This window comes from Vidua macroura, chromosome 1 (assembly GCF_024509145.1).
Source record: "Vidua macroura isolate BioBank_ID:100142 chromosome 1, ASM2450914v1, whole genome shotgun sequence".
Lineage (NCBI taxonomy): Eukaryota > Metazoa > Chordata > Aves > Passeriformes > Viduidae > Vidua > Vidua macroura.
In genome coordinates this window covers 87750511-87772062 of record NC_071571.1, presented here as the reverse complement: position 1 = coordinate 87772062, position 21552 = coordinate 87750511, and the positions used below count along the sequence as shown (strand labels likewise).

Below are 21552 nucleotides of genomic sequence, written 5' to 3'. Positions count from 1 at the left end.
AATCAGAGATGCAATTATCCATTGTTATTCAGGGCTTTCACCCTCTGTGACAGCAGACATCTAAAACTATCTTGACAGTTGTACTACATTAAATGCACAGACATACAAAAATATTGTGGGATATGGAGTATTCTTAAATTTGGGGTTTTACAGGGAATTAGTGAACTATTTAGATCTGTATTCCCAAATGCTTAAGGAATTCTTCACTGGGTTAGAAGATGCCCCACATGGAAGTTTCCCAAAGTAAAACATGGCTTCTCAAGTATCTGGGCTCCCTATTTCCATAATTTTCAGTTTGATTGTTTGCAAAGTGAAAACATAGTCCAGAAATTTTATGCACTTTTTTTTATTTGTGGGTTTTGTTTTGGTTTTTTTTAGAAGAAGCATTCCACCAATAGTATTCCTCTCTTTAGTGTTACTAATACACATTTTTGACCTTATCTCCATCTCAGCTCTGATTTCTGTCTGGGATTGATACATTCTGTTCCAGAAACATTCATCATTAAAAATGAAAGCCTGATTTACTTTGGCCCTCAGTTTAGTTTCAGCACAATGTCCATAAGAAGATTAGCTGTGACTGCTGAGCAGCACATTAACATTACTTTTTAAGGGTATGTTTTATGCAAAGAGTGAGATGCTTATTCTAATTTGGACACAGTGGTACTGACAGAAACACAGGCAGTGTGTTTTGCAGAGGGATCATGGCAGGTATGTTCCCTTCCCTTTGCATTAAAATTGTTTTTTTTTCTGTCCCGTGGGGGCAGGGAGTCACTCTATAAAACAATTCTCTGAAGAGGACCACTGTTCACTTTTTGTCATGAGTAAGAAATAGAAAGAAAAATAGGAAATACAAACAGTCTTTTATTCTAATTCTATCTATCTATCTATCTATCTATCTATCTATCTATCTATCTATCTCATCATTCTGTACATCCAGCTAATAAGTAAAGGACAGCAGGAGAGCAAATTAAGCTAAACAATACAAAAAGGCAGTCAGGGCAAGGTAAAATATTAGAGAATACACATTACAAAGATTGTGCTCCAAACAAAAGTATATTATAGTATTACTTTGTATCAAGCTAGATTTTTACAGGGTATAGGCCCAGCTGCTGGCCTTCCAGCCCGTTTAATCTAGCCAGGAATGATATGCTGTGGACTCACTTTAAGGGCACTTCTTTGCTTCACTTTGCTCATGTCCGGTACCTGGGCATTACCATTTCTCTCTCTCCTGCTCCACATGGAGAACACTCACTCCTAGAACCACTGTCCTACACACGAAGCTACTCCAGTGCACAGGAGGAATAGTTCACCACTCCCTCATATTTCCATGCCTGAAGAGGCATTTGCCTCTAGCAAATACTGACAACAGAAGTAAAAGCAGCAAAATAAATAAGTCAACATTATGTTTCACGAGGGAAAATGCTCTCACCCTGGTGTGTACATTCTGCCTTGTATTTACTTCTTCATTCTTCTTGTATTTACTTACATCATTATAAAAACACAGAGAAATAGCAATAAATTAGGAATTTTTAAAATGTAATATTATCAAAAAAAACCACTGAAAGACTATTGCTATACTGAGTACCACTTGCAGACACAAGATGTTAATTTGAAGGAGAAAAAGGCCATTTGATTCTTCTGTCATTCAATATTGGATGTTGGAGGACAGTTTGATATCTCCCTCCTTCTCTTCCTCCTGCTCTCACATTTTTCCTTTAGGCTAGCATTTCTGTGCAGTGGATCTGCTGTTTCAAAATATTATGTTTATTACATAGCAATTCTGGAATTGAAACTCTTAAGTATCATGAAAAGAAGAGCTTCATAAATCTGGGCGACAGATGCTTATATTACCTACTATTATAAAAAATCATTTTAAAGCTGAGACTTGTATCTATAATTGCATTTCTTCCCTGTTTTGCTTGCTTGTTACTTTTAGTGCCTGAAATGAGTGCCATCATTGGCTAAAGCCAGATATAAGGTTACAAAGACTAGACAATTTTCCCTGTGAAACCATGGCAAATAACTGGGTTTTTTTCCTTACTCCTCTCCTCCAGACAACATTCACCAAGATTTAAACTGACAGTGCCCAGTCCACTTCAGCTATTAAAGAACATATAAACACCAAGATATCTGTGGTAAAAGGCTGAAAGGAAGACTGGAAATGTTTCCCATGGTTCTCCTGAGCTCTACTCCATGTGAGCAGTTGCTGAAGCTGATGCAAGTTCTCCATGCAAAGAGCCAGCAGACTCTCCACACAACAAGCCAGCACCCCTCTGCCTTCCAAGTCTGCAGAGGGGACAATATTTAAGAGATACAGGCCTTTTCTTTACAAACTGGGCTGGTTCTGGCTTATTCCTTTCCTGCTTTTGTTAGAATCCCTCTTCATCTGCCTAAAAGCAGTATACTGTGAGGTGATAAAAACGAGACCCTGCGGAAACTTTCAAAAGGACAGGGAAGTAAATTTCAAATAATTGCACAATACTTTAAGGCCACCAAAAGCAGAAAGTAAAATTCCATATGACTACTGCATATTATAATCACTTTCTACAAAGAATTTCTTTCCAATGTCAAGATCTCAACTTTATTCTATCAGTATTTTGTAAGTAGTGAATCACTGTGAATGCATTACTGATCTATCTCCCCTTTCCAAGCTTTCAAATATAAAACACTAAGAAAATCAAGACCAGATACAAACCACAGCCAAAACAAAACTAAAATAAAACTCCACATTTTCATAATTCTTCAGACATAAATATCTTCCATCCTGCTGACTTGGAAACTTGTTTTGAGGTAGATATAACTTTGAAGTTGTCGGAGGAAGCCATGACAAATAGTCTGATGCAATTCAATTCAGTTTTACCATATACTGCAGTTCAAATAAAAGGTAAACGAGGCCATGTTACTGGGCTATGGTCAAAGAGATTTAGCTAATTCTGAAATAACTATGCGGCCACATTAATAACTCCCTTAAAGAACATTCCTATAAGGGCACTTTCAAAGACAGTTGGTTTTTACTCATGCAGGCTTTTTGGTTTCAAGCTAATAGGACTGTTCTATAATTATAAATTAGTGATAAGCAAAATAAGCTCCCTTTTTTAAGATCTGCAAGATATTTTTTGGTGTAACACTAACTGTCAGATGGCATTTAATTCTTGCCAAATCTCAACAGCATTTTGAGCTTAACAAGAGATCTTCCTCCAATTCTACTTTTGTTCTGGAAAAGGTCTTGATGCCTCCTTCCCTCCATTTTCAGGCCATTGTCCCTCGTTCTGACCCTTGCTGACTCACTGTCAAGCCTGAGACTTTTAGTGGTTTGAAAGGGTCCCATTTCTCTGCTTCCTGAACCCAACTGCCAGTGACCAGAACTCCTTTTCCTCTTGCATTTTCTGCAGGCAGGACATAGACAAGCTTTTTGTCCTGCCACAGCAGTAATTCTGGACAGATAATGCATAAACACTACATTATATGGTAGCAACACAGTAGGAAAACAGTAACTCCTTTATATCTCAGTCTTTCTTAAACTAGTAAAAAGTGTCAAAGCTATCTGAGGGAATGAAAATTTTAATTTACAAAATGCTTTGGTTAATGCTGTCTTTTGGCTCCTTTAGAACACATCAGGAAAACAAAGAAGCACTTGCAGAAAGTGATTTCATTTCTCTAGTAGTAGTTCTGTAAATTTGTATGACTGTATTATACCCTTTGTATAAAATCAGAGCCTCTTCCTTAACCTGAGACTACACCAAAAGAAAAAAATTCTTTGATAATAATGCAGGTTTAACATTTTCTCTAGATGGGGCAGATTTCCAAATGTAAAGAGGATATTGCCAGGAAAGATCTACAAATGATTGTGAGTCAATGACTTAAATGCAATCTCAATTCATGTTAGTCCCAATACATATATATGTATTTATATATTTATATTGACCCATGTTGCCTGAGCCATAAAACTGTAATCAGCTTCGGGCTTGTCATGCCAAAGGCAGGGGTAGCTTCATATGCAATGAAACACTTGCGTTTAATCGAGACTCCAGATTTGGATTTTGAGACAGCTGGAAACTTTTATTAAGTACTGGCACTTCTTAAAACTCTATTTGGATTGAGTCAAAGTACATCAACTTAAGAAAAAATAGAAAAAAATAGAAAAAGGGGATTTTAAAACCTATTATGCTGAGAAAACTAATCTTAATTTATTCTATGAGTATGCAATCTTACAGTCAAAAAGTTTGCAGAGTAACATCTACTGTGGACATAAATTTGTCCATCCTTTCAGAATCCCAAAGTAGTCTGTTACCATAAAATTGGCTGGTCTATGCTCTAAAGTTAAGAAAAAGATGCACATGAAATACACATATATGTGCATATATATATATATATATATATATATATATATGTGTGTGTGTGTATATATACGGACATAAAAATAGATAAAGTATCAAGGCTCAAGACTATACTAGAATATTCAAAGATGGAGAAAAAAATCCATTAAAATTTGGCTAAAATCACTTAAATGGCTACAATGATTCATCATCTAAATTATGTTCTCAATTAGGACTATAATTTCTAGGTTTTTGTTTCTTTTTCATATTCTTGGCTGGTCAGATACACATGGCTCTTGATGTCTTGTAGATAACCTGGACACTGTGCAGCACACTGAGAAGTTCTTTTTGGATAATTAATTTCAGTTTGTTTTTGTCCTATATATTTTTATGAAGCAGAAATTATACATAATCAAGGACTTTCAAGTTTTGTCTTCTAATAGAGGAGAGTTCATTGCTTACAGCACAAGGACCTCTAAAATTAAAATAGAGTAACAACACTTCATATACCACATGCAGTGAATGAAAGTTTTAAAAATCCATGCTATGGGAGATACCATTTGCCACTTACATCTGTTATCATTTTCCCTCTGGTCTTGTTTCTTTCCCTGTGGTTAGCTCGTTTCTGTTTTTGCTGCAGAACTCGTTCCCTAGTGGTGCGGTATTCCAGAGCAAATTCACTAATAATCTTGCAGAACTTATTGATGTTGACTTCACGTATTGCGTAGGGAGGATGGCCCATAAATAACAAAAATGAGTGAAACCTGGAAAAAAATGAGTTATAAATGTGAAGGGAAAAAATCCTTATTGATGATCTCTTGGAAGAAAAACAACAACTCTATATTTCACTGAATCCATTTATTACTTTACTAGCTCCCATCATTTCCTTTGTGCTACAAAATTTTCATGGATGCTTTGCATAACATTGGTATGTTTTATAATTAAAACCATGAAAGTCTAGCCTATGATAACTTCATCCCAGTCTAGTTTCCCAGGCTGATGCAGGAGATAAAATATTTATGGAACTCCATCACTTTATATGACTAATTTGGCATGTGAAAGACCAATTTCATTTCTGTTATAGAAAAAAAATATTTACTAAGTTTCAATTCTATTTATTTGTATTAAGCAACTTCAAAGAGGCTGTTAGGACTTTGGGCAAAGTCTAGACAAGAAGAATGCAGATTTACAGGCTAGAAAACACAAGAAGGAAAGAATTTCTGGTTCACAAAACTGACCATAAAATTATATTATCTACCAAGTACGTTAGTTTGGGACACTCTCAATTCACAGTTTTACTGCTTCTGTGGCATTCAGAGCTTTTGTATTATTTGCAATTTTTACTATTGCCTCTATATTGCATGATTTTCAGCAGCACACTGAATGTGAAAAAGTGTATGGGAATTCCTTTTAACTCCATCTACATCTGAGGACAAAAAGTCTTCCCAATCTTAGAAAGATGCAAGTATATGAAAACATTTTTAAGAACTATCATAGCAGTTGCAGGATATCAGAGGAGAGAGTTGATATTTTTTTACTTGCACAATGCCTATGATAAACACGACGGGAAACTAATGAATTCACTTCCCTTCCATTGCAACTGGGATTTCTGCTTACTTGTGGCATAAACCCTAAGTCATTACAAAAATGAAAGAAGAATTAAATCAACTTTTCAAGTGTATACCCACAAATTTGGGATCATTTGGAATCCATCTTTTAATTTTGACCACAGCAATTTAAAAATTATCCAGAAGTTGGAAAATCTCTCACCATTTCATTAAACCCAACTGTAAATCCTAAGGAGAGTAATCTTGAATCTGCCTTCAGCTGGTATAAGCATAAAATACACAGTCGAAGATCTTGCAAATAAGAGTGGTTCTGCCTACAAAAGAACTCATTGTACTGACTGTACTGAAAACAAGACTGGTTTCAGCTTCTGCATATGATGAATTTGTCAATAAAACATCATTTTTTTTGCTACAGCCTATTCTTGTTTATCAGACAGTAAGCCAAGCCTCCTTAATAAACATCCAGGGATAAACAGAAAATCTATCAACTTAAAGCTGCTAGCTTTTGGGGACTAGGAGGCAAAAGACATAGTTATTGCACCTTGGGAATAAATGATTGCCTGGATGATTGCTTTTTTTTAGTCAAAAATATAACAGTTTCTGGAGTGGGGATCTTTCTTCAATGGCGACTATAACAAAATATGCACCACATATGACCTGACAACATTCCCTGAAGGAATGGGTATTAAACACTTATAAAACACGTATTTATGATGTCATAACTTATAATTTTATCAAGTAATTTACTATCAAGGTATTGCTGTCACCAATACAATTCTGTACCTGTTAATTATTCTTCTATGGACAATCTTCAGGATTATGATTCTTTCTGCACAGTCTTTAAGGAACTCAGACATTTTTTGCTTTAGACTTGGCTTCATTTCATGCTTTGCTATAGCCTTAAGGTGATCCCATGATGCTTTGCACCGTCTTTCCATCTGACACAAGTTTTCCTGGAGTTGTTCAAAGTCAACCTGAAAAAAGAGAAAGGAAAAGAAAAGGCAACACTTGAAGTGAAAACACTGCGGTTGTATACTTGGATATCCGAACAATGCAAGTCAAGGTAGTGGCAGCACGACATCAATTTACATTATTAATTATTAGGAAAACAATACAAAATAGCTTTCTCTATCACACTATGTCTAGGCATGTAATGTTAGTAAGGAAAACTGAAAATAAAGAAATACCCATACACATATATTTGGTTTTATTCTTGGAGGCCTAATATCTAAAGGGACCAAAAAAAAAAAAAAAGTGATGTGTTTTTTCCCTTGCTAATAACTTCATGTTTGCACCAAGCAACTGCATGACTCAGTTCTTTCTGAGGTAATACAAAACTTTCTCTTTTTCTTAATCCTTTTCTCTACTACTCAAAGCTTTTTATACCCTGTTTACTGCTCACTGTTGTACCCCGCCAACAATTCTCCATTTTAGGAAGTACTTGGATCTATTCCCTGGTCATGCACTGACTTGTTAATAGATGATCTAGTTCTAATCACAAAATTCATGGGCCTGAATTTTTTAAAGCTCTATTGAAAGTATGTGTTATTTAGTGATCTCAGCACTAACTTTCATTCCTTGATATACAATACGAATTTACTGGCTTGTAACGAGATCATATAACGACTCTGAAAGTCTCTCAACACATTTAAAATAAATGATTGCACCTTACAGTAACATTCATCAGGATAGAAGCCAACACATTCCACAGAAGGTGAGGGAGAGCCTCTCCTTTATTCATTAACCAAAAAAGGTGTTTAAATCGCGATACTCTTACAGGAGACACTCAGGACGTGTTGCTAACAACTCAACAAAGTGCATCAATGACTCAGCCACAGCACACAACAGATAAGAAAAATAAAACTACCCAACATGTTCTGGAATTCTGAAGAAAGGAAAAAAATATTTTATAATACCACTTCACAGTTCAGATGAACTGAAGCTATAAAGTACAGACTTAGCTCTGAGATTCTAAACACATCAGTGCTTGGGATGTTACAGTCTCATATTCCAGTTAATTTCTTAATGCTAAATGAAAACCAGTGTCAAGGGCAGGTTTTATTTCATTCTTCTTAGCTGTGTGCAGCAACTGCTGAGACCTATACTGAGAATAACCATAAGAAATGCATTATTATTAAAAAGCTCCTGGTATTGATTTGATTTGTTTTTGCTGTGATTTATAAAGTGATGAATTTTTCCTCTTCCCAAGGAAATAGAAACATCCTTTGATCCACTCTGCTATTCAGAAAAGCCCTGCAGGCGGAGCAGCTGTGGGGTATTTGCTTCTCTTATATCCATATCAATGCATATGTTGAAAAAAAGAAGTCCTTTCCAGGTCAGTATTTTCACTGTTGATGATAAACACATTGCTGCTTTCTGCAGATGGTGTATCTAAAACACACACATGGGGAAAAATACTAGCATTCCTGTTAAGGAAAAAAAAATCCAAGGTTTAGATCTTCTTGGTAAGAATTATCCAACCTAGTTGAGGAAGCATCTCAGCCTCTGTAGCTGAGAAATTTAAACTCATGACATTTTATGGCAGAATGAGTTTTAATCTATCAAAAAGCTCTGAGGTTCAGGCCTATAGGGGCTTAAGAAACATCTTTGGAGAATAACAAATCTGTGAGGAATGTGGCGAATTCCTGGCCCCTTGAAATCTGCCAACAGTCAGCACATGCACAAGAGTGGTAAGTTCCAGCAGGGATAGGGACTGGCAGGTTGGGCTAAAGGACACTCATGAGTTTTTTGAACACAAATAAAAAGTCCTCTGTGGAAGTCCTAAGGAGACTGCAGAAAGAACACCACCTGAACTCTCCTGGAAAAAACCTCTGTGGAGTGCAGGTGTGCTCGAGCAGAAGCTGGAAACTGGAAGGAGTAAAGTAGGAACTCCAATATAGAATAATGTACCTGTGCACTCCCCAAAGGCAAACTGTACAGCGCATGAAAGAATGTGCCAAACCTTCATGGAATCTTTGTCTGCCAGCTATCTAGTGCTTGGCCACTTGTCCGTTGTGGACAGAAAGGAATATACCTGCAGAAAACATCCTCGTGAAATATTAAAGTTCCAGTTTTTCTTGGATTCAATCAGGTACCCCATCTGATACTTTAAGAAATGCTGTTTCACCAGTGCCAATTTTGTGTGTAGACACAGAATCCATTACATTTCAGTCTGCTTCAGGTCTGTGGTTCTGCTTAGGGTGTTATATACAAATATAACAGTAAAACTGATGAGAAATCCCAACTACAAGAGATCCCCAATCGTGTGTTCATATGATAAGGAGAACAAAAACTTGTGTGAAGTAATAATACCAATTATTCAATATATTATGCATAAAGAAAACATAAAAACATAAAATTTGTAATACCATTCTAACTCTTTACCAGTTCACACAGCATTGCTAAGGGAGCATTGTACCTTCTGATTTATGTGCTTATTTCCAACACTTTACTAAAGGAATTAATGATGTATAATAGTAGAGAAATATGAATCCTCTTTTTTGTTCTTTCTTTCTTGAAACCAAAGATGCACCAATTCTTGCCTGCAGGTGGATGGTCATGCTGGGACTAAGAAGGAATTCAGGTGAATTGTGGCTCCAGGAGAGCTCAGCATAGAAGGTACTCAGAAAAGAATTGCTGTGGCATTATTTTATAACTATGCTTCACTGAATAAAAGGAAGCAGTAACCTGAAATAGTCATTACAGGTTTCTTCTGGACAGTAGTGTACAGATATTTTATCTGGCCCAATGATTTGGAGGAAAGTGGAAACATATATTCTTCCTCCTCAGTACATGTATGTGCAAAAAACATGCAGCTTTGCTGCCTGAATAGTTACCCTCCGCTAAAATTTTTTAAATTAATACATGTTCTTTTCTGCGGGAAAAAGAATGAGTGGTTGTGGCTGTTATGCAAAATAACAGTTCTTTCTTTCTTTCAAGTTCTTTCAAAGTTCTTTCTTTCAAACACTATGAAATGTTTATTTTAATTTGTAAACCAATTTAGAAACAGCAACTTTCTAAATGGTTCTGGGATATATTTGATATGTTCCTCATTTCTCTGGCCAGGTTCTGCTCCATTCACAATCACACTAGCTAAAAAATATTCAGAACTATTGGTATCTGTGAAATGTCTTGCTAGGCCCACTGTTCAGTCTTCTGAGAAGTGCCTTAGTAGACACTGTCTATGCAAACAGGATGTAAAGACAAGTTTATGTGACAAAAGCCCTGCAGTCAGCCTCAGCAAACCACAGCCCTAAACTCACTAATGGGCAACTTTAGAATTAAAAATCTATTCTTCAATTTAACACAACACCATATTTTGCACAAACGACTCAGACCAAAGAATAAAACCTTCCAACCACATGCCAGAAACAACAGCACTCACTTTAATCACTTTATATCATTATTTACTGCTTGCTACCATAGAAGCAGATGACTTTGCCACAAACAACAAAAATAAAAAGAATTCTACCAAGTTTCTCATTCCACTAGGCCGAGAATTCAGTACCTCATAACATACCTACTGCCCAAACAGCTTCTGTTCTCACTGGTTTTCACCTGACTCTAAAACTGCCACCACCATCAAATGGCTCAGCATTTACTTCCCTGCTTGCTCTGGTTCCCTGAACATTGGTCCTTACAAGGCCTATTTTTTCAAGTTCAACTCCATCCAATATCACATGACATGTATAAAAGTTTAAAACGTTCTCATTCTCATTCATGAAATACTACACCATGCTCCAATCAGGCAGGACATGGATCAGGGAGCCTTTCTGGTCTTTGGGTTGGGGTGTTATTCCTCTGTGTGGCCACAAATAGCTCATGGCAACACAGGAATTGCACACTTTATTATTTGTTGGGAGAGAGAGGAATGGCTGCTTTGAGGGAACATTGGGAATTAAATGCAGTAGTTCAAACTTGAAATGCCTTCCACCATATATTCCCCAAGGCAGCATATACAACCCCAGGTATGCACTGCCATGCAATGCAAACAACTGCAGCCATTGTGAGATAAGAGGTCATTTTTCTTCAGCTTTCCCTTAGCTGGAATGTGCTTTACAAACACGTTTTCTCTTCCAGCTAAATCTCCTCTAGTCTTTGGGCTCAGCTACCCCACTGCTGCAAGTACAAAACCATCCTTAAGTAAAGATGCTGCACCTAAATACACTCACGTTTTCTGCCTCCTGTGTTAACATTCAGCTCTTCAACAGGGTCACAGATGTCACAACTGGATTGAAGCAAAAAACCCCAAAACAAGTAAATGAATCTAAATTGATGAGGCACTTATTTTCAAAATCACTGTATGTAAAGATTTGTTCTGAAGGCCAGTGAATTACATAGCCTCAGGACGCTTGTATAAGATTTCTGTTGTTTGATACTCTATTGTTTATTGGCATAGCTTACTTCTTTTAGCGGTGAACATATGAAATCCAGTTATTTTCTAAGGAAGACCTGGATTGCTGCATTTTTTTCTTAGTCATAAGGTTCATTTAAGAGAAGATTGATGCTTTCACAATGACATGTTGTCTTAAACGCACAAAATGACAACTATTTTATTGTACCTCATAGAAAGATATACATAACAACACACAAGCTTTCTCTTTTCAAAGTTCAAGATAGTTTCTGCAGCAGACCACAGTCTAGTCTGAGCTGTTTATAATTTAGGGTCAGACCGCTCATTCTCACATTATTACAGGGATGCGTTCTGGCAGGGAACATGAAATCTTCCTCTTTTCCTGAGCTGGTTCAGTGCCAAAGGAAATTCTGAGAATTGCTCCTTGCGTACACACTGTCATCTGAGAGCAGCGACCTTCTGTGGCGTATGTTCAAAACTCTGTCTCCTCTAATATTTCCAGACTGCTTTCCTTCACCAAGTGTCACAAGAATTATCCCAAGACTCTTGTTAGTCTGACTTGCACACTGTGGGCATGCATTTTAAGCAAGATAGATATCAGCTCTCTAAAGCAAGCAATACATAAAGAAGGTTCTGCCCAGACATTTCTAATTCTAGGGTAAAAGGTGGCATCCTGCGAAAATAATTTTGAAAATGAGAGCACCTAAATCAACTCACTGATGAAAAATTACAGGACACAGGTGGCAGAGGTGCTTACTGAGGTGTGACCAGATGAGTCTGCCCAATTGTATACACATCCTATTGCATTTTACTTCATTAAGCAATATCCTGACTACATGGGATCTTTTTGCAGATGCTGTATGGCAGTTCCTACAATCTGGGACAAAGGGGAGCCATACCACACAGTGGTGACATAGGTCCCTTTAGATAGTGTTATGTCACCTGCAACAATTCCTGCAGTCATATCACTTGGAATGTTATTGAAACACCAGGCACATGTGCTAATCTTCATCTGCTCTCTTTGAGACACAACCTCAAAGTCTCATTTGCCATGGAAGCTCTTTCCCCCTTGCCCTAGTATGTCCTGCAGCCAACAGGATCTGCCTTTCCCTGCTCTGCTTTCACCTCTGCTCCTGCTAGCCCATGCCACAATCTGAGGCAGCTGCTGGCATCACAAGGAATGACTGCAAGAAACCTTGCATTCCTGGACTTTTTTCCATGGAAAATAATTTGACTTTTGGCATTTATTTTTGTTTGAAATAATGCAGGGAAAACATACTTGAATGATAACTGCACACAAATACTTTCTGTCAAGCGAGACATGAGACACTGAAAGAGTACAGGAAGCAACATGATTTTCCCTTCCCTTCTTTTCTTTCTTTTTTTTTTTTTTTTTAATCCTTTCTCTGCTTTCCAATTTATCAGGCAGAAGCTATAGCATGTCAAATATCACTTCTGTTCCAGCCAGCTCCTTTCTCCTCATGCCTCCCTGCTAAGGTCCTTGGAGGGCAGGCTGCTGCAGGCTTCCTTCTCCCCTGTGTATGCCTTACGCTCATCCTAAATTCTTTCCTATCAGCAATCCTTGCCCCCTCCTGTGCTGCTAACATTTCCTATTTCTTACTTTTAAAAGCTGCCTGCTTCTCCACTGCCTAGTAGCTGTGAGCATCCTGTACCCAAGTGTCTTGCAGCAGGGGTTAAAAACCAGACAGAAGTTTGACATCTTGTAAGTAAATTAAAATCAGGGGAAGAAAATGACAATTTTGTTATCTATAGAGCTGGCCAGTTTTCAGATGCACAGGGGAAATATTTATGGGTTAGAGAGAGAAGATGAACATTTTTAATAACGCACATTTTTTAGGCACTAACAGAGGAGATATTGGGGCTGAGGCAACTGCTTCTTAAGGAAATTTCTAGGAACAACACTTGATCTTAACTGCAGAAATCTGAGGATCTCCTTCAGTATTAGGTACATCAGTTCTGGAACAACATCAGTGAAAAAAACAAAATATCAAGAAAATAAAAAGGGCAAGTGATTTTAATCATGTGATACTAAATAACCAGTGCTGTGCATGACTTTATAAATGCATTTATTTATCTAGAATTCTATTTTTTCTCTAATTTTTTCACTTGTGTCTGTTTTTTTGGTGCCATTTATGACTTCAATCCTTCAGTAAAAAGCCACATGTTTTGCAATAACTATACCATTTTATTTCTGGTCTTTCTAGCTCCTTTTTGGTGGGGCAGCCTATTTTCTTTATGTTTTTGGGTTTTTTTTCATTAACTAATGCTCAGGAAATTCTTATATGATGCGCATTTCAGGGGAAGGGGCATCTCTGTTTATCTACAGGATGGAAATTGTTTGGCCTTTGTGGTTTCTGAAAGATGCTTGTAGGCAAAACAGAGCTCAAAATACAGCCTAATCCACAGTGAAATATTAGTTCTCCTTTCCTGTCAGCTTTCCTAAACCAAGATTTCGCCTTGTCTGTGAACATTCCCTTGAAGAGGGCAGCTTGGATGGCTTCCACATCCTAACTCTCTGATTTGTGGCAGCTATGATCAAGTGGGAATAAAGCTTGTTACAGTAATCCATCAGTGGTTTAACACATGCAGGAACATCCCAAGGAGGGAGACCTTGGGCAACACAGGGAAGGTTAAGGCTATAATTTCTCTTAATGTGATTTTGTCTGGCCTTTTTAGATTTTTGTCCACTTTGGGCAGGGCCACTGGAACAGCAAACCACAGACTGAAAGACTGTGCTCAATTTTGCACGCTCTTAGACCTGATTTTTTTTTTTTTTTAAGTGACAGCAGTAGGTTAAGCTTTCTTCTACTTTCTATGACCGAGAAATAGAAGAACCACTTGGGAGAATACCATACATGGTGGTGAGAATTTTGGAAAACAAAGGCTCTTCTCCTTTGTGGTAATTTTTCTTCTTAGTGATTAACTTGATCCCAATCTAAGAAAAAAGGGAAATAACTTCTTAGCAAAGAGAAGAAGCAGGAAATGAGAAACCAGTATACCTGAATGTTAAAAAAGAATCACTCAAATTAAAAACAAAAACATAAGAGAAAGTTAAAATCTTCCAAACATGAGAAACTAAACTCACTGAAAGCAATAAACCAGAGCCTAAACATAGGCTGTACAAGAGGAAAACTAGGAGAAAAGAGATGGAATCTAAAAAGAATATCTAAGGATATAAAACAAAAACCACAAATTCCTTTATGGTACCAAAAAAGAAAAATAAAGCATGTAGGAGGTTCTGGATCACTGGGGATGAAAGAAACTGAGGAAGACAAAAAATAGAGAAGGGAAGCAAGATGACTTCTTTTCATCCAACTTCACCACAGAGGATGTTGGGGGAAAACCTACTCTGGTGCTCCTTTCCTTTTTCTGTATTGTATTTTTAATATATGTGAACTAATAGCAAAGTTTGAAACCTTGCTAGCAGAAATACATGTTGGAGATGATATTTTACAAAGAAGTAAACAAGCAGAATACAGTAATTATGACATCAATTAAAATAAAGAAATTGAGCCACTGGCTAAAATGAATATGAATATGTATGAAACTATACTTGGTAACTTAGAGAATAAAAGGATAGCAAAAGTTTTGCCTATCCCTAGAAAAGCAGCAAAGTTGGTGCAGAGGTCCAGGTTTTATTACTGTATCAGGTAACTTGGCTGAAAGGATGAGTGACAGGAAACTTAATACATAAAAATAACCACTATATTCTGAATGTTTATAAAATAGGAAATAGATAAGACTAAGCAAAGAAAATTAAATTTCAAAATCTTTTCAAGGGACTCATGGAGGCCACCTATGAATTGTGAGGTTCAGAGGGCAAAAGAAAATAAAGAATACACATTGATTCTCATTTGTTGACAGGGCTAACAGCAGGCGTCTCATGGTTTGTATCTTGTATTTCAAAATTATCTGGAAACAAGGAAGTATATCCAGAAGGTAAAATCTACAGATGGCAGGAAATTATTCAGATTAGTCCCGACTGAAGATTATTAGGGGTTTGAGAGATAAGCAGTAAATCTTCTTCAGCAGATCATGGTCACTGCTGTAGACTGCAATCAAGTGCACGGCAGCATCTGACTCCACTGAGAGTTCTGAATGCTGTGTCAGCTCAGGAGAATACCTGGATGTCCTTGGGTGGACAATGGGTGTCCAAAGGGTAGCAGGAGTCAAAGAACACAGAGAAAACCTCAGAACATCTAACAAAAGGTAGCAGAATGGACAAACACAATAAGATTTGACATTGATAAGGAGAGGCTGGAATACTGTACTTACTATTGTTTAACACATTCTAAAAAAGTAAGGTGAAGGAAAAGTGTGGAACTGGTTTCATAAACAAAAGATATAAAAGGATCATTTAAGACTTAGACAAGGATCTGATCAGCCTAGTTTAATCTGGTCTTGCACTGAAAAGGGTGATGGATCATATGACCTTCAGAGATCCTTTCCAACCTAAGTTATTTTGTTAATTAGAAAGAAAAAATATTTTGACTGTTAAGTATATTCAGACAGTAGTTCTTGAAACCGGCAAATTGAACAGCAGAAAAAAATATAATATATTGCAGTTCATTGTTGCAAGAACTGCATTAGGAGCCAAAATAAGATTTCATTTTTGCAATTAAAAAAAAATAAAGTATTGTATTATACAGATGTCCTGGGTTGTGGGGGCAAACAGAGTTGTTTGCACCCACACTCTCCAGCTCCTCTCCCAACATCCAAAAAAGGTGGCCTTTGGAAAAGAAATCATTCCTCTGTTTGATGCACATAATGAGAATTATGGCTCATGAAATAACATTTTTCTAGGAGAAATCTGTCATTCCCTTAGAAACTTCTTGTGCTCTTCTGTCAAGCAGCTGGTATTGGCCACTGTGTGAATCAAGACACTGGACTAGAAGGACACTATAATTATCTGCTGTAATTATCATCATTTCCATGAGACATGACTCCTAAACAGAATTTTTATGTTTGCTATCTCCCATGTTTACTCCATTAATCAAGCAATGCACTATTTTTAAGGGTTATTAATGAAATCTCACACTCTGAGAGATTTAAAAGTGATTTTCCTATCATGCCTGCTCACAGCAGTAATAATCTCCATACAGCATCGAGCCATTGACCAGACCTATGCATTAACCAGGGAATTACCATTTTTTGACGAGAGGTGCTGCAACAAGATCCCTTTATTTCTATTTATGTTCCCTAACTTCTAAGGACATCCCAAGAGATCCTCTGGAGATGCTCAAAACCCACCCAGACTTTTCTTCTGCAACCTGCTCTAGGTGAACCTGCTTTAGCAGGGGGGTTAGACTAAATAATTTGCTGAGGTCCTGCCAACCCCAGCCATTCTGTGATTCTGTGAGTTAAACCAAGTATTTCAAGGACTCTCTAATTCTGGAGACAAATTTTATTAGTAAAAAAATTCATTCCTTCCATTGGATTTAAAATACAATCAGATATCTGCCTTATAAAAGAGATTTCCCCAAGCCACAGAATAAATATATTTGAAGATACTGGTAAAATAAAGTTTTAGCCTGAAAATAGTTCCTTATAGTTATATACATTAATGTGCATAACATTAACATGGCTGTCATAACCAATGGCTGCCTAAGAGTGCTCTGATGAGGGAACCTTGTGACAGACAGAAATAAAGTTCGGAAGAGGCAGTACTGGCATCTTTGAAATTCAGTGCAAATGACACAAGGAACACACATTCATAAATAGTGCTGCAACCAGGGAGGATCAAAAAATCAAAGAATAGAATAAAATCTTAAATATTTCACTTCAGAGATGGTTATAAAAATGTACATATGGATGTATTTACCTACTGGACATACCTTGGCTGACCTAGTGATGGCCCCGATCTCTGAATAAAGATCAGTGCTGTCTGGGAACTTTTCTACCACCATAGTGCAGACGTGGTGCAGGAGGGACTGTTTGTGCACTGTGTCCTTGACTTCTGGAACCTTCTCGAGGTAGCTCAACTCAAAAGCTTTGGCCTGTAATGGAAAAAAAAAAACACATGAAAAATAAAAAGACAATAAAAATAAAGACATCAAAAAAAAGGACACTAAAAATAAAACTGCTTACTGCTTCCCATGTAGATTAGTAGACAAAAATGATGACCAATAAGGGGCAGAGGGGAAAGAAGAATCCTACAGGAGAGGAAACTCATTGCTTTTATTAATTTTTAACTTGCTGAAGACTAGGTCTAAAATCAGTCCATCTACAGTGAAATGACCCACGACACAGTTCTCACACTTTGAATGCAAAGCATCAACACTACATTTAAGGGAGTTATACTAGAACTTAGCTCCACATTTCCTTCAGATTATGTTGAGAGAGGCAAGACACAACAGAAAACACAGAATAAAAGCACGTTCTATTTCCTAAATTAGTTTTCTGGTACAAAATAAATAGTGGATTGCAATTTTCACAATGGTTTTGACTTCTGTTTTTTTGAAGGAAAAACCTGGGACATCAGGCTTACATTGGTTCCATTCAGAAAGTTCCCAATGGCTAGCAGAGTAGAAAGGATAAATCCCAAAGTTTTATTGTGCTCCAGTTGGTCCATTCCCTCCTTCAGGTCTAGCAGTGGTTCTGCAACTTCCTACCATAAGGACAAAAACAAGAAAGTGAAGGTTAGTTTTTAATTCAATGGTTTAGATTAATTACTGCAAAAAGTTCCTGAACTGGCGTCTTGCAGAGTGTAAACTGGCTATGTGTGCTGGCTTTCTTCCATGTTCCAGCTAATAAATCATATGCAAGGACAGCAAAAAAAGTATATAAAATATTTTCCTACTGTTGTTCTTTTATGTATGCAATTGCCTTACTTGTCCTGGGGATTATCCTATGAATCCAAACAGGAGAATGCTGCTGTATTTCAGTTAAATCCATGAACACACCCAAGCCCCAACTGATAAAAAAGCTTCTTAGAAGTATTTTTTCTAATCTTTGAACAACAAATTTAAAAAGTTAGAAACCTTGCTGACTTTACATTTTTAGCTTGAACCTACAGCTTTCTTCCAACAATGGCCATTTCTGTGTTTTAGATATGGTTTTGTGCTTGTGAGAATTTAAAACTGAAAAAGAAAATGCACTGTAAACATCAAGCTTTACAAATAGTCTCATTTCAATATTTTAATTTAATGCATCTTCCACCTACACATGTTATCTGAGTATAGATATGCATACTGGTAAGGCTTGAAATCATAAATTCTGTTCCATTACCTTAGGAAGTGAACTACACCAGAGAGTTCAAAGGAAGAGACTGAGGGTAATTGAGTTGACAGAACTTATTTCTGTGTCTCTGTGTGAGGCCCAGGGTTATTTATTTTGAATGCACACTAACAGTTCACATTGTTTCTATCATCAAATGCCATTCTAAGCATCTGTGAGCAGCATTCTTTTCAAAGAATCATAGATGGTTTGTGTGGGAAAAGACCTGAAGAGCATCTAGTTTCAACTCCTGTGCCATGGGCAGGGAGACTTTTTTCCCCAATTTCCCAAATTGCTATACTCCTTATGAACTAAGAAGCCAAAATTAGGCTGCTATTTTAGACCAACAGGCAAAGTAACTGAGAATTTCAATTTCTTGGAGACACACAATGGTTCCTTCCACAACTGTAGTAATATTTTACCATAAAAGATGAATGAAACACATTTCTAGTCCCTACAGAGCAATTTGTCTTTGAAAAGAATATGGCAATTTCAAGACAAATTAAGAGATGAGATAGTGAGCTAAGTAGTTTATACATTGGAGGAGAGGTGCTAAATAATCCAAGATTTTATCAAAGTGAATTAAAATAAAACTGCTGTACAGTATTCTTTGAGTTGCTTTAAAGTCAGAGTTGATTTAGTTTGTTTTGTTGTGTTATGGGATGACTCAAACTGCTCTGAATCTGTGGTAAACACAGGCTTCTGAACTATTTAATTTAGATCAATTTTCAACCTGTCAAAAAACATTGCTAAAAGACTAATTTAAAACATTCTCCAGGTGAATAAGAAGGTGGCATAAGAGGCTTCCAAACCAGGCCATACTGAGCCCTTCATTTAGCAATTTAGACAATTTATCTAATCTTAGACTTTCTTGCACATAGTACACACTTATAATTACTCTTTATTTCTTATTGTAGGATTAAAAAACAAAAAAGACTGCACAAGATACTGAACAATCAGACAACTTTCTGATTTTTTCAAATTTACCCACTCTTGCTTCCTATAAAACTCACCTTCTACCTAAAGAGGGCAGATAGATAAGGCAGAGCTACCTCATATCCTTGGATACCACATTTTTATTTTTCAGCTAAAAATTAGGTTTGAATGAAATTTGAGGACTGGTCCAGAACTTCTGAACCAGTCTGAAAGTTGTCTGAAAGACAACTCATAATGTCTGATTCAATGTTTGATGGACATGTACAAATGAACTCAACTCCTTGTACTTTTCTCATTTTTACACCTGCTTATATTAATTTTGTGATCTTTTAAATTGTCAGCAAAAAGGATATATTTGTCTGCAGTGATCTTAATTAAAAAAAAAAAAAGCTTCTATTCATTTTTTTAACACCTTTAAGTCCCTTTAAGATAATAAAATTTGACAATATCTTCATCATAAGTAGCTCCATATGAGGAAGGAGCAGCAACACAGCGCAATTTTTTTAACCTCTTTATGCATTTAAACGAGGATAAGAAAAGTGAGAGAAATGATTGTTCTGCTGACGACATTCAGTTAGCATTTAAATTAACATTTCGAAGCAGCATACACATTATCAAGAAAATAATTTGGAAAGGATTTTTTCTTGTTTAAAATTTTCTATTGAGAGCAAAGAGTGAGTATTTATTCATTCAGTTCAGCCCCTCGCAGTCTGAGGATGCTCCCTACAAATGTACCCTGACTTGCTTCAGCTAATTAAATTCAAGCTATGAAAGATGATTTCTCTTATTATGCCTGAAAAGCTTTTCATGAACATAAACAATGTATCACTTAACCCATTTCTTGAACAATTCATGTTCTTTTCTTCCAGGTTGTTAGAGATAAAGCTAAGACCTACTTAGGCAGAACTCTGTTCTTAGCAGGTTAGCAGAAGAGTCTCATGTATGAGAATCTTGGTCTTACCAATAAGTCAGGTATTTGACACCACTTAAAACTTCCAGCCTCATGGAAATAATAGCACTCATATCTTACATAAAATGTATGTGTGACTTGGTAAATAATATGAGTGCATTCTGAACTGCTATGAATTTTCCTTACTACAAAATAAGATTTAAAAAGAAAAGATCAAGTAAATACCAAACTGAAAAAAAAAAAAAAAAACAAACCAGCAAAAGCTGTGGAGGTAAGTGATTTTGGGACCTATATTTCATGAAGGGTTTGCCCTTTTGCAGATAGATCTTCTACAAAAACATAGTTTTAAGAACAGAAGAATGTTAGCAGCTCAAGGGTCTCTTTTATCATCACAATCACTAATGCAAATTACTTAATTTTTTAAAACTGAATATCCCAGTATCTTATTTCAGTCTAAATAACATGCATGTTTACTGGTTATCTGGAACTTAAACTTTTGTTACTGGAGACACCCAGGTGCTCACTCTGCCTTGCACCCCTGATGTCTGACCCTGTTTCTTTGTCCTCACCCAAGACCCAAGCTGTCTGCTCTATCTCTGCTTGTCTGCTAGGCTTATCATGTGCTCCTCATACTTTATCACACTTACCACATGTTACTTCCTCTACCATTTCATGGTAAGTACTGTGCTTAGTCCTATTTACCTTCAAACAGGGATAAAAATGTTGCTTTTGTCTTCCCTACAGCTGTTGCTTCTCTGAGTAATTTAAGTATTTGAGACATTTTGTACTAGTGTCCATTCTACATGAATTTTAGCTGGCAATAAAATAACTTTGTGGCAAAAGGAAACTCTCAGAATTTCTTTAGCTTTTAGCAGTGCTTCAAATGTTGCTTTTTGATTGAGAGGACATTAGAAATTCTAGGTATATGCAGAGGTTAACAACTACTGCTAACTCAGCTTACATGAAAGGTACAATTTAGCCTTGTGGTAACTTCAAAGCAGAATATATAGCTGTACCAGAGTGAAAACAAAACAAAACAAAACAAACTGGCAAAAAAGTATTCATGCCAGATACAAGTATTTTGCTATATAATTCAGAAATATAAATGGCTAATACTAAAACATTCCAATAAAAATCCTTAGTATTTGTGTGATTGCATGTCCTAGCATCTAAGAAAATTAAATAAGGATTGAGTAATCTTGACAATATCACCTGCAAATCAATCCACTCTGG

At 36.6% G+C, this 21552-nt stretch overlaps 1 protein-coding gene across 4 annotated transcripts in view; it reads right to left on the bottom strand.

Moving 5' to 3' along the window:
• The window catches only part of FHOD3 (formin homology 2 domain containing 3), a 372799-nt gene that overhangs the window by 23218 nt on the left and 328029 nt on the right, over positions 1-21552 (bottom strand). For all 4 annotated transcript variants that reach the window (XM_053980820.1, XM_053980827.1, XM_053980835.1 and 1 more), the window contains 4 exons: positions 17746-17865; positions 17093-17254; positions 6668-6858; positions 4888-5080 (listed from right to left, as the gene is read on the bottom strand). In XM_053980820.1, the coding sequence (XP_053836795.1) occupies positions 4888-5080; positions 6668-6858; positions 17093-17254; positions 17746-17865 (666 nt within the window). The remainder of the gene's footprint in view (positions 1-4887; positions 5081-6667; positions 6859-17092; positions 17255-17745; positions 17866-21552) is intronic.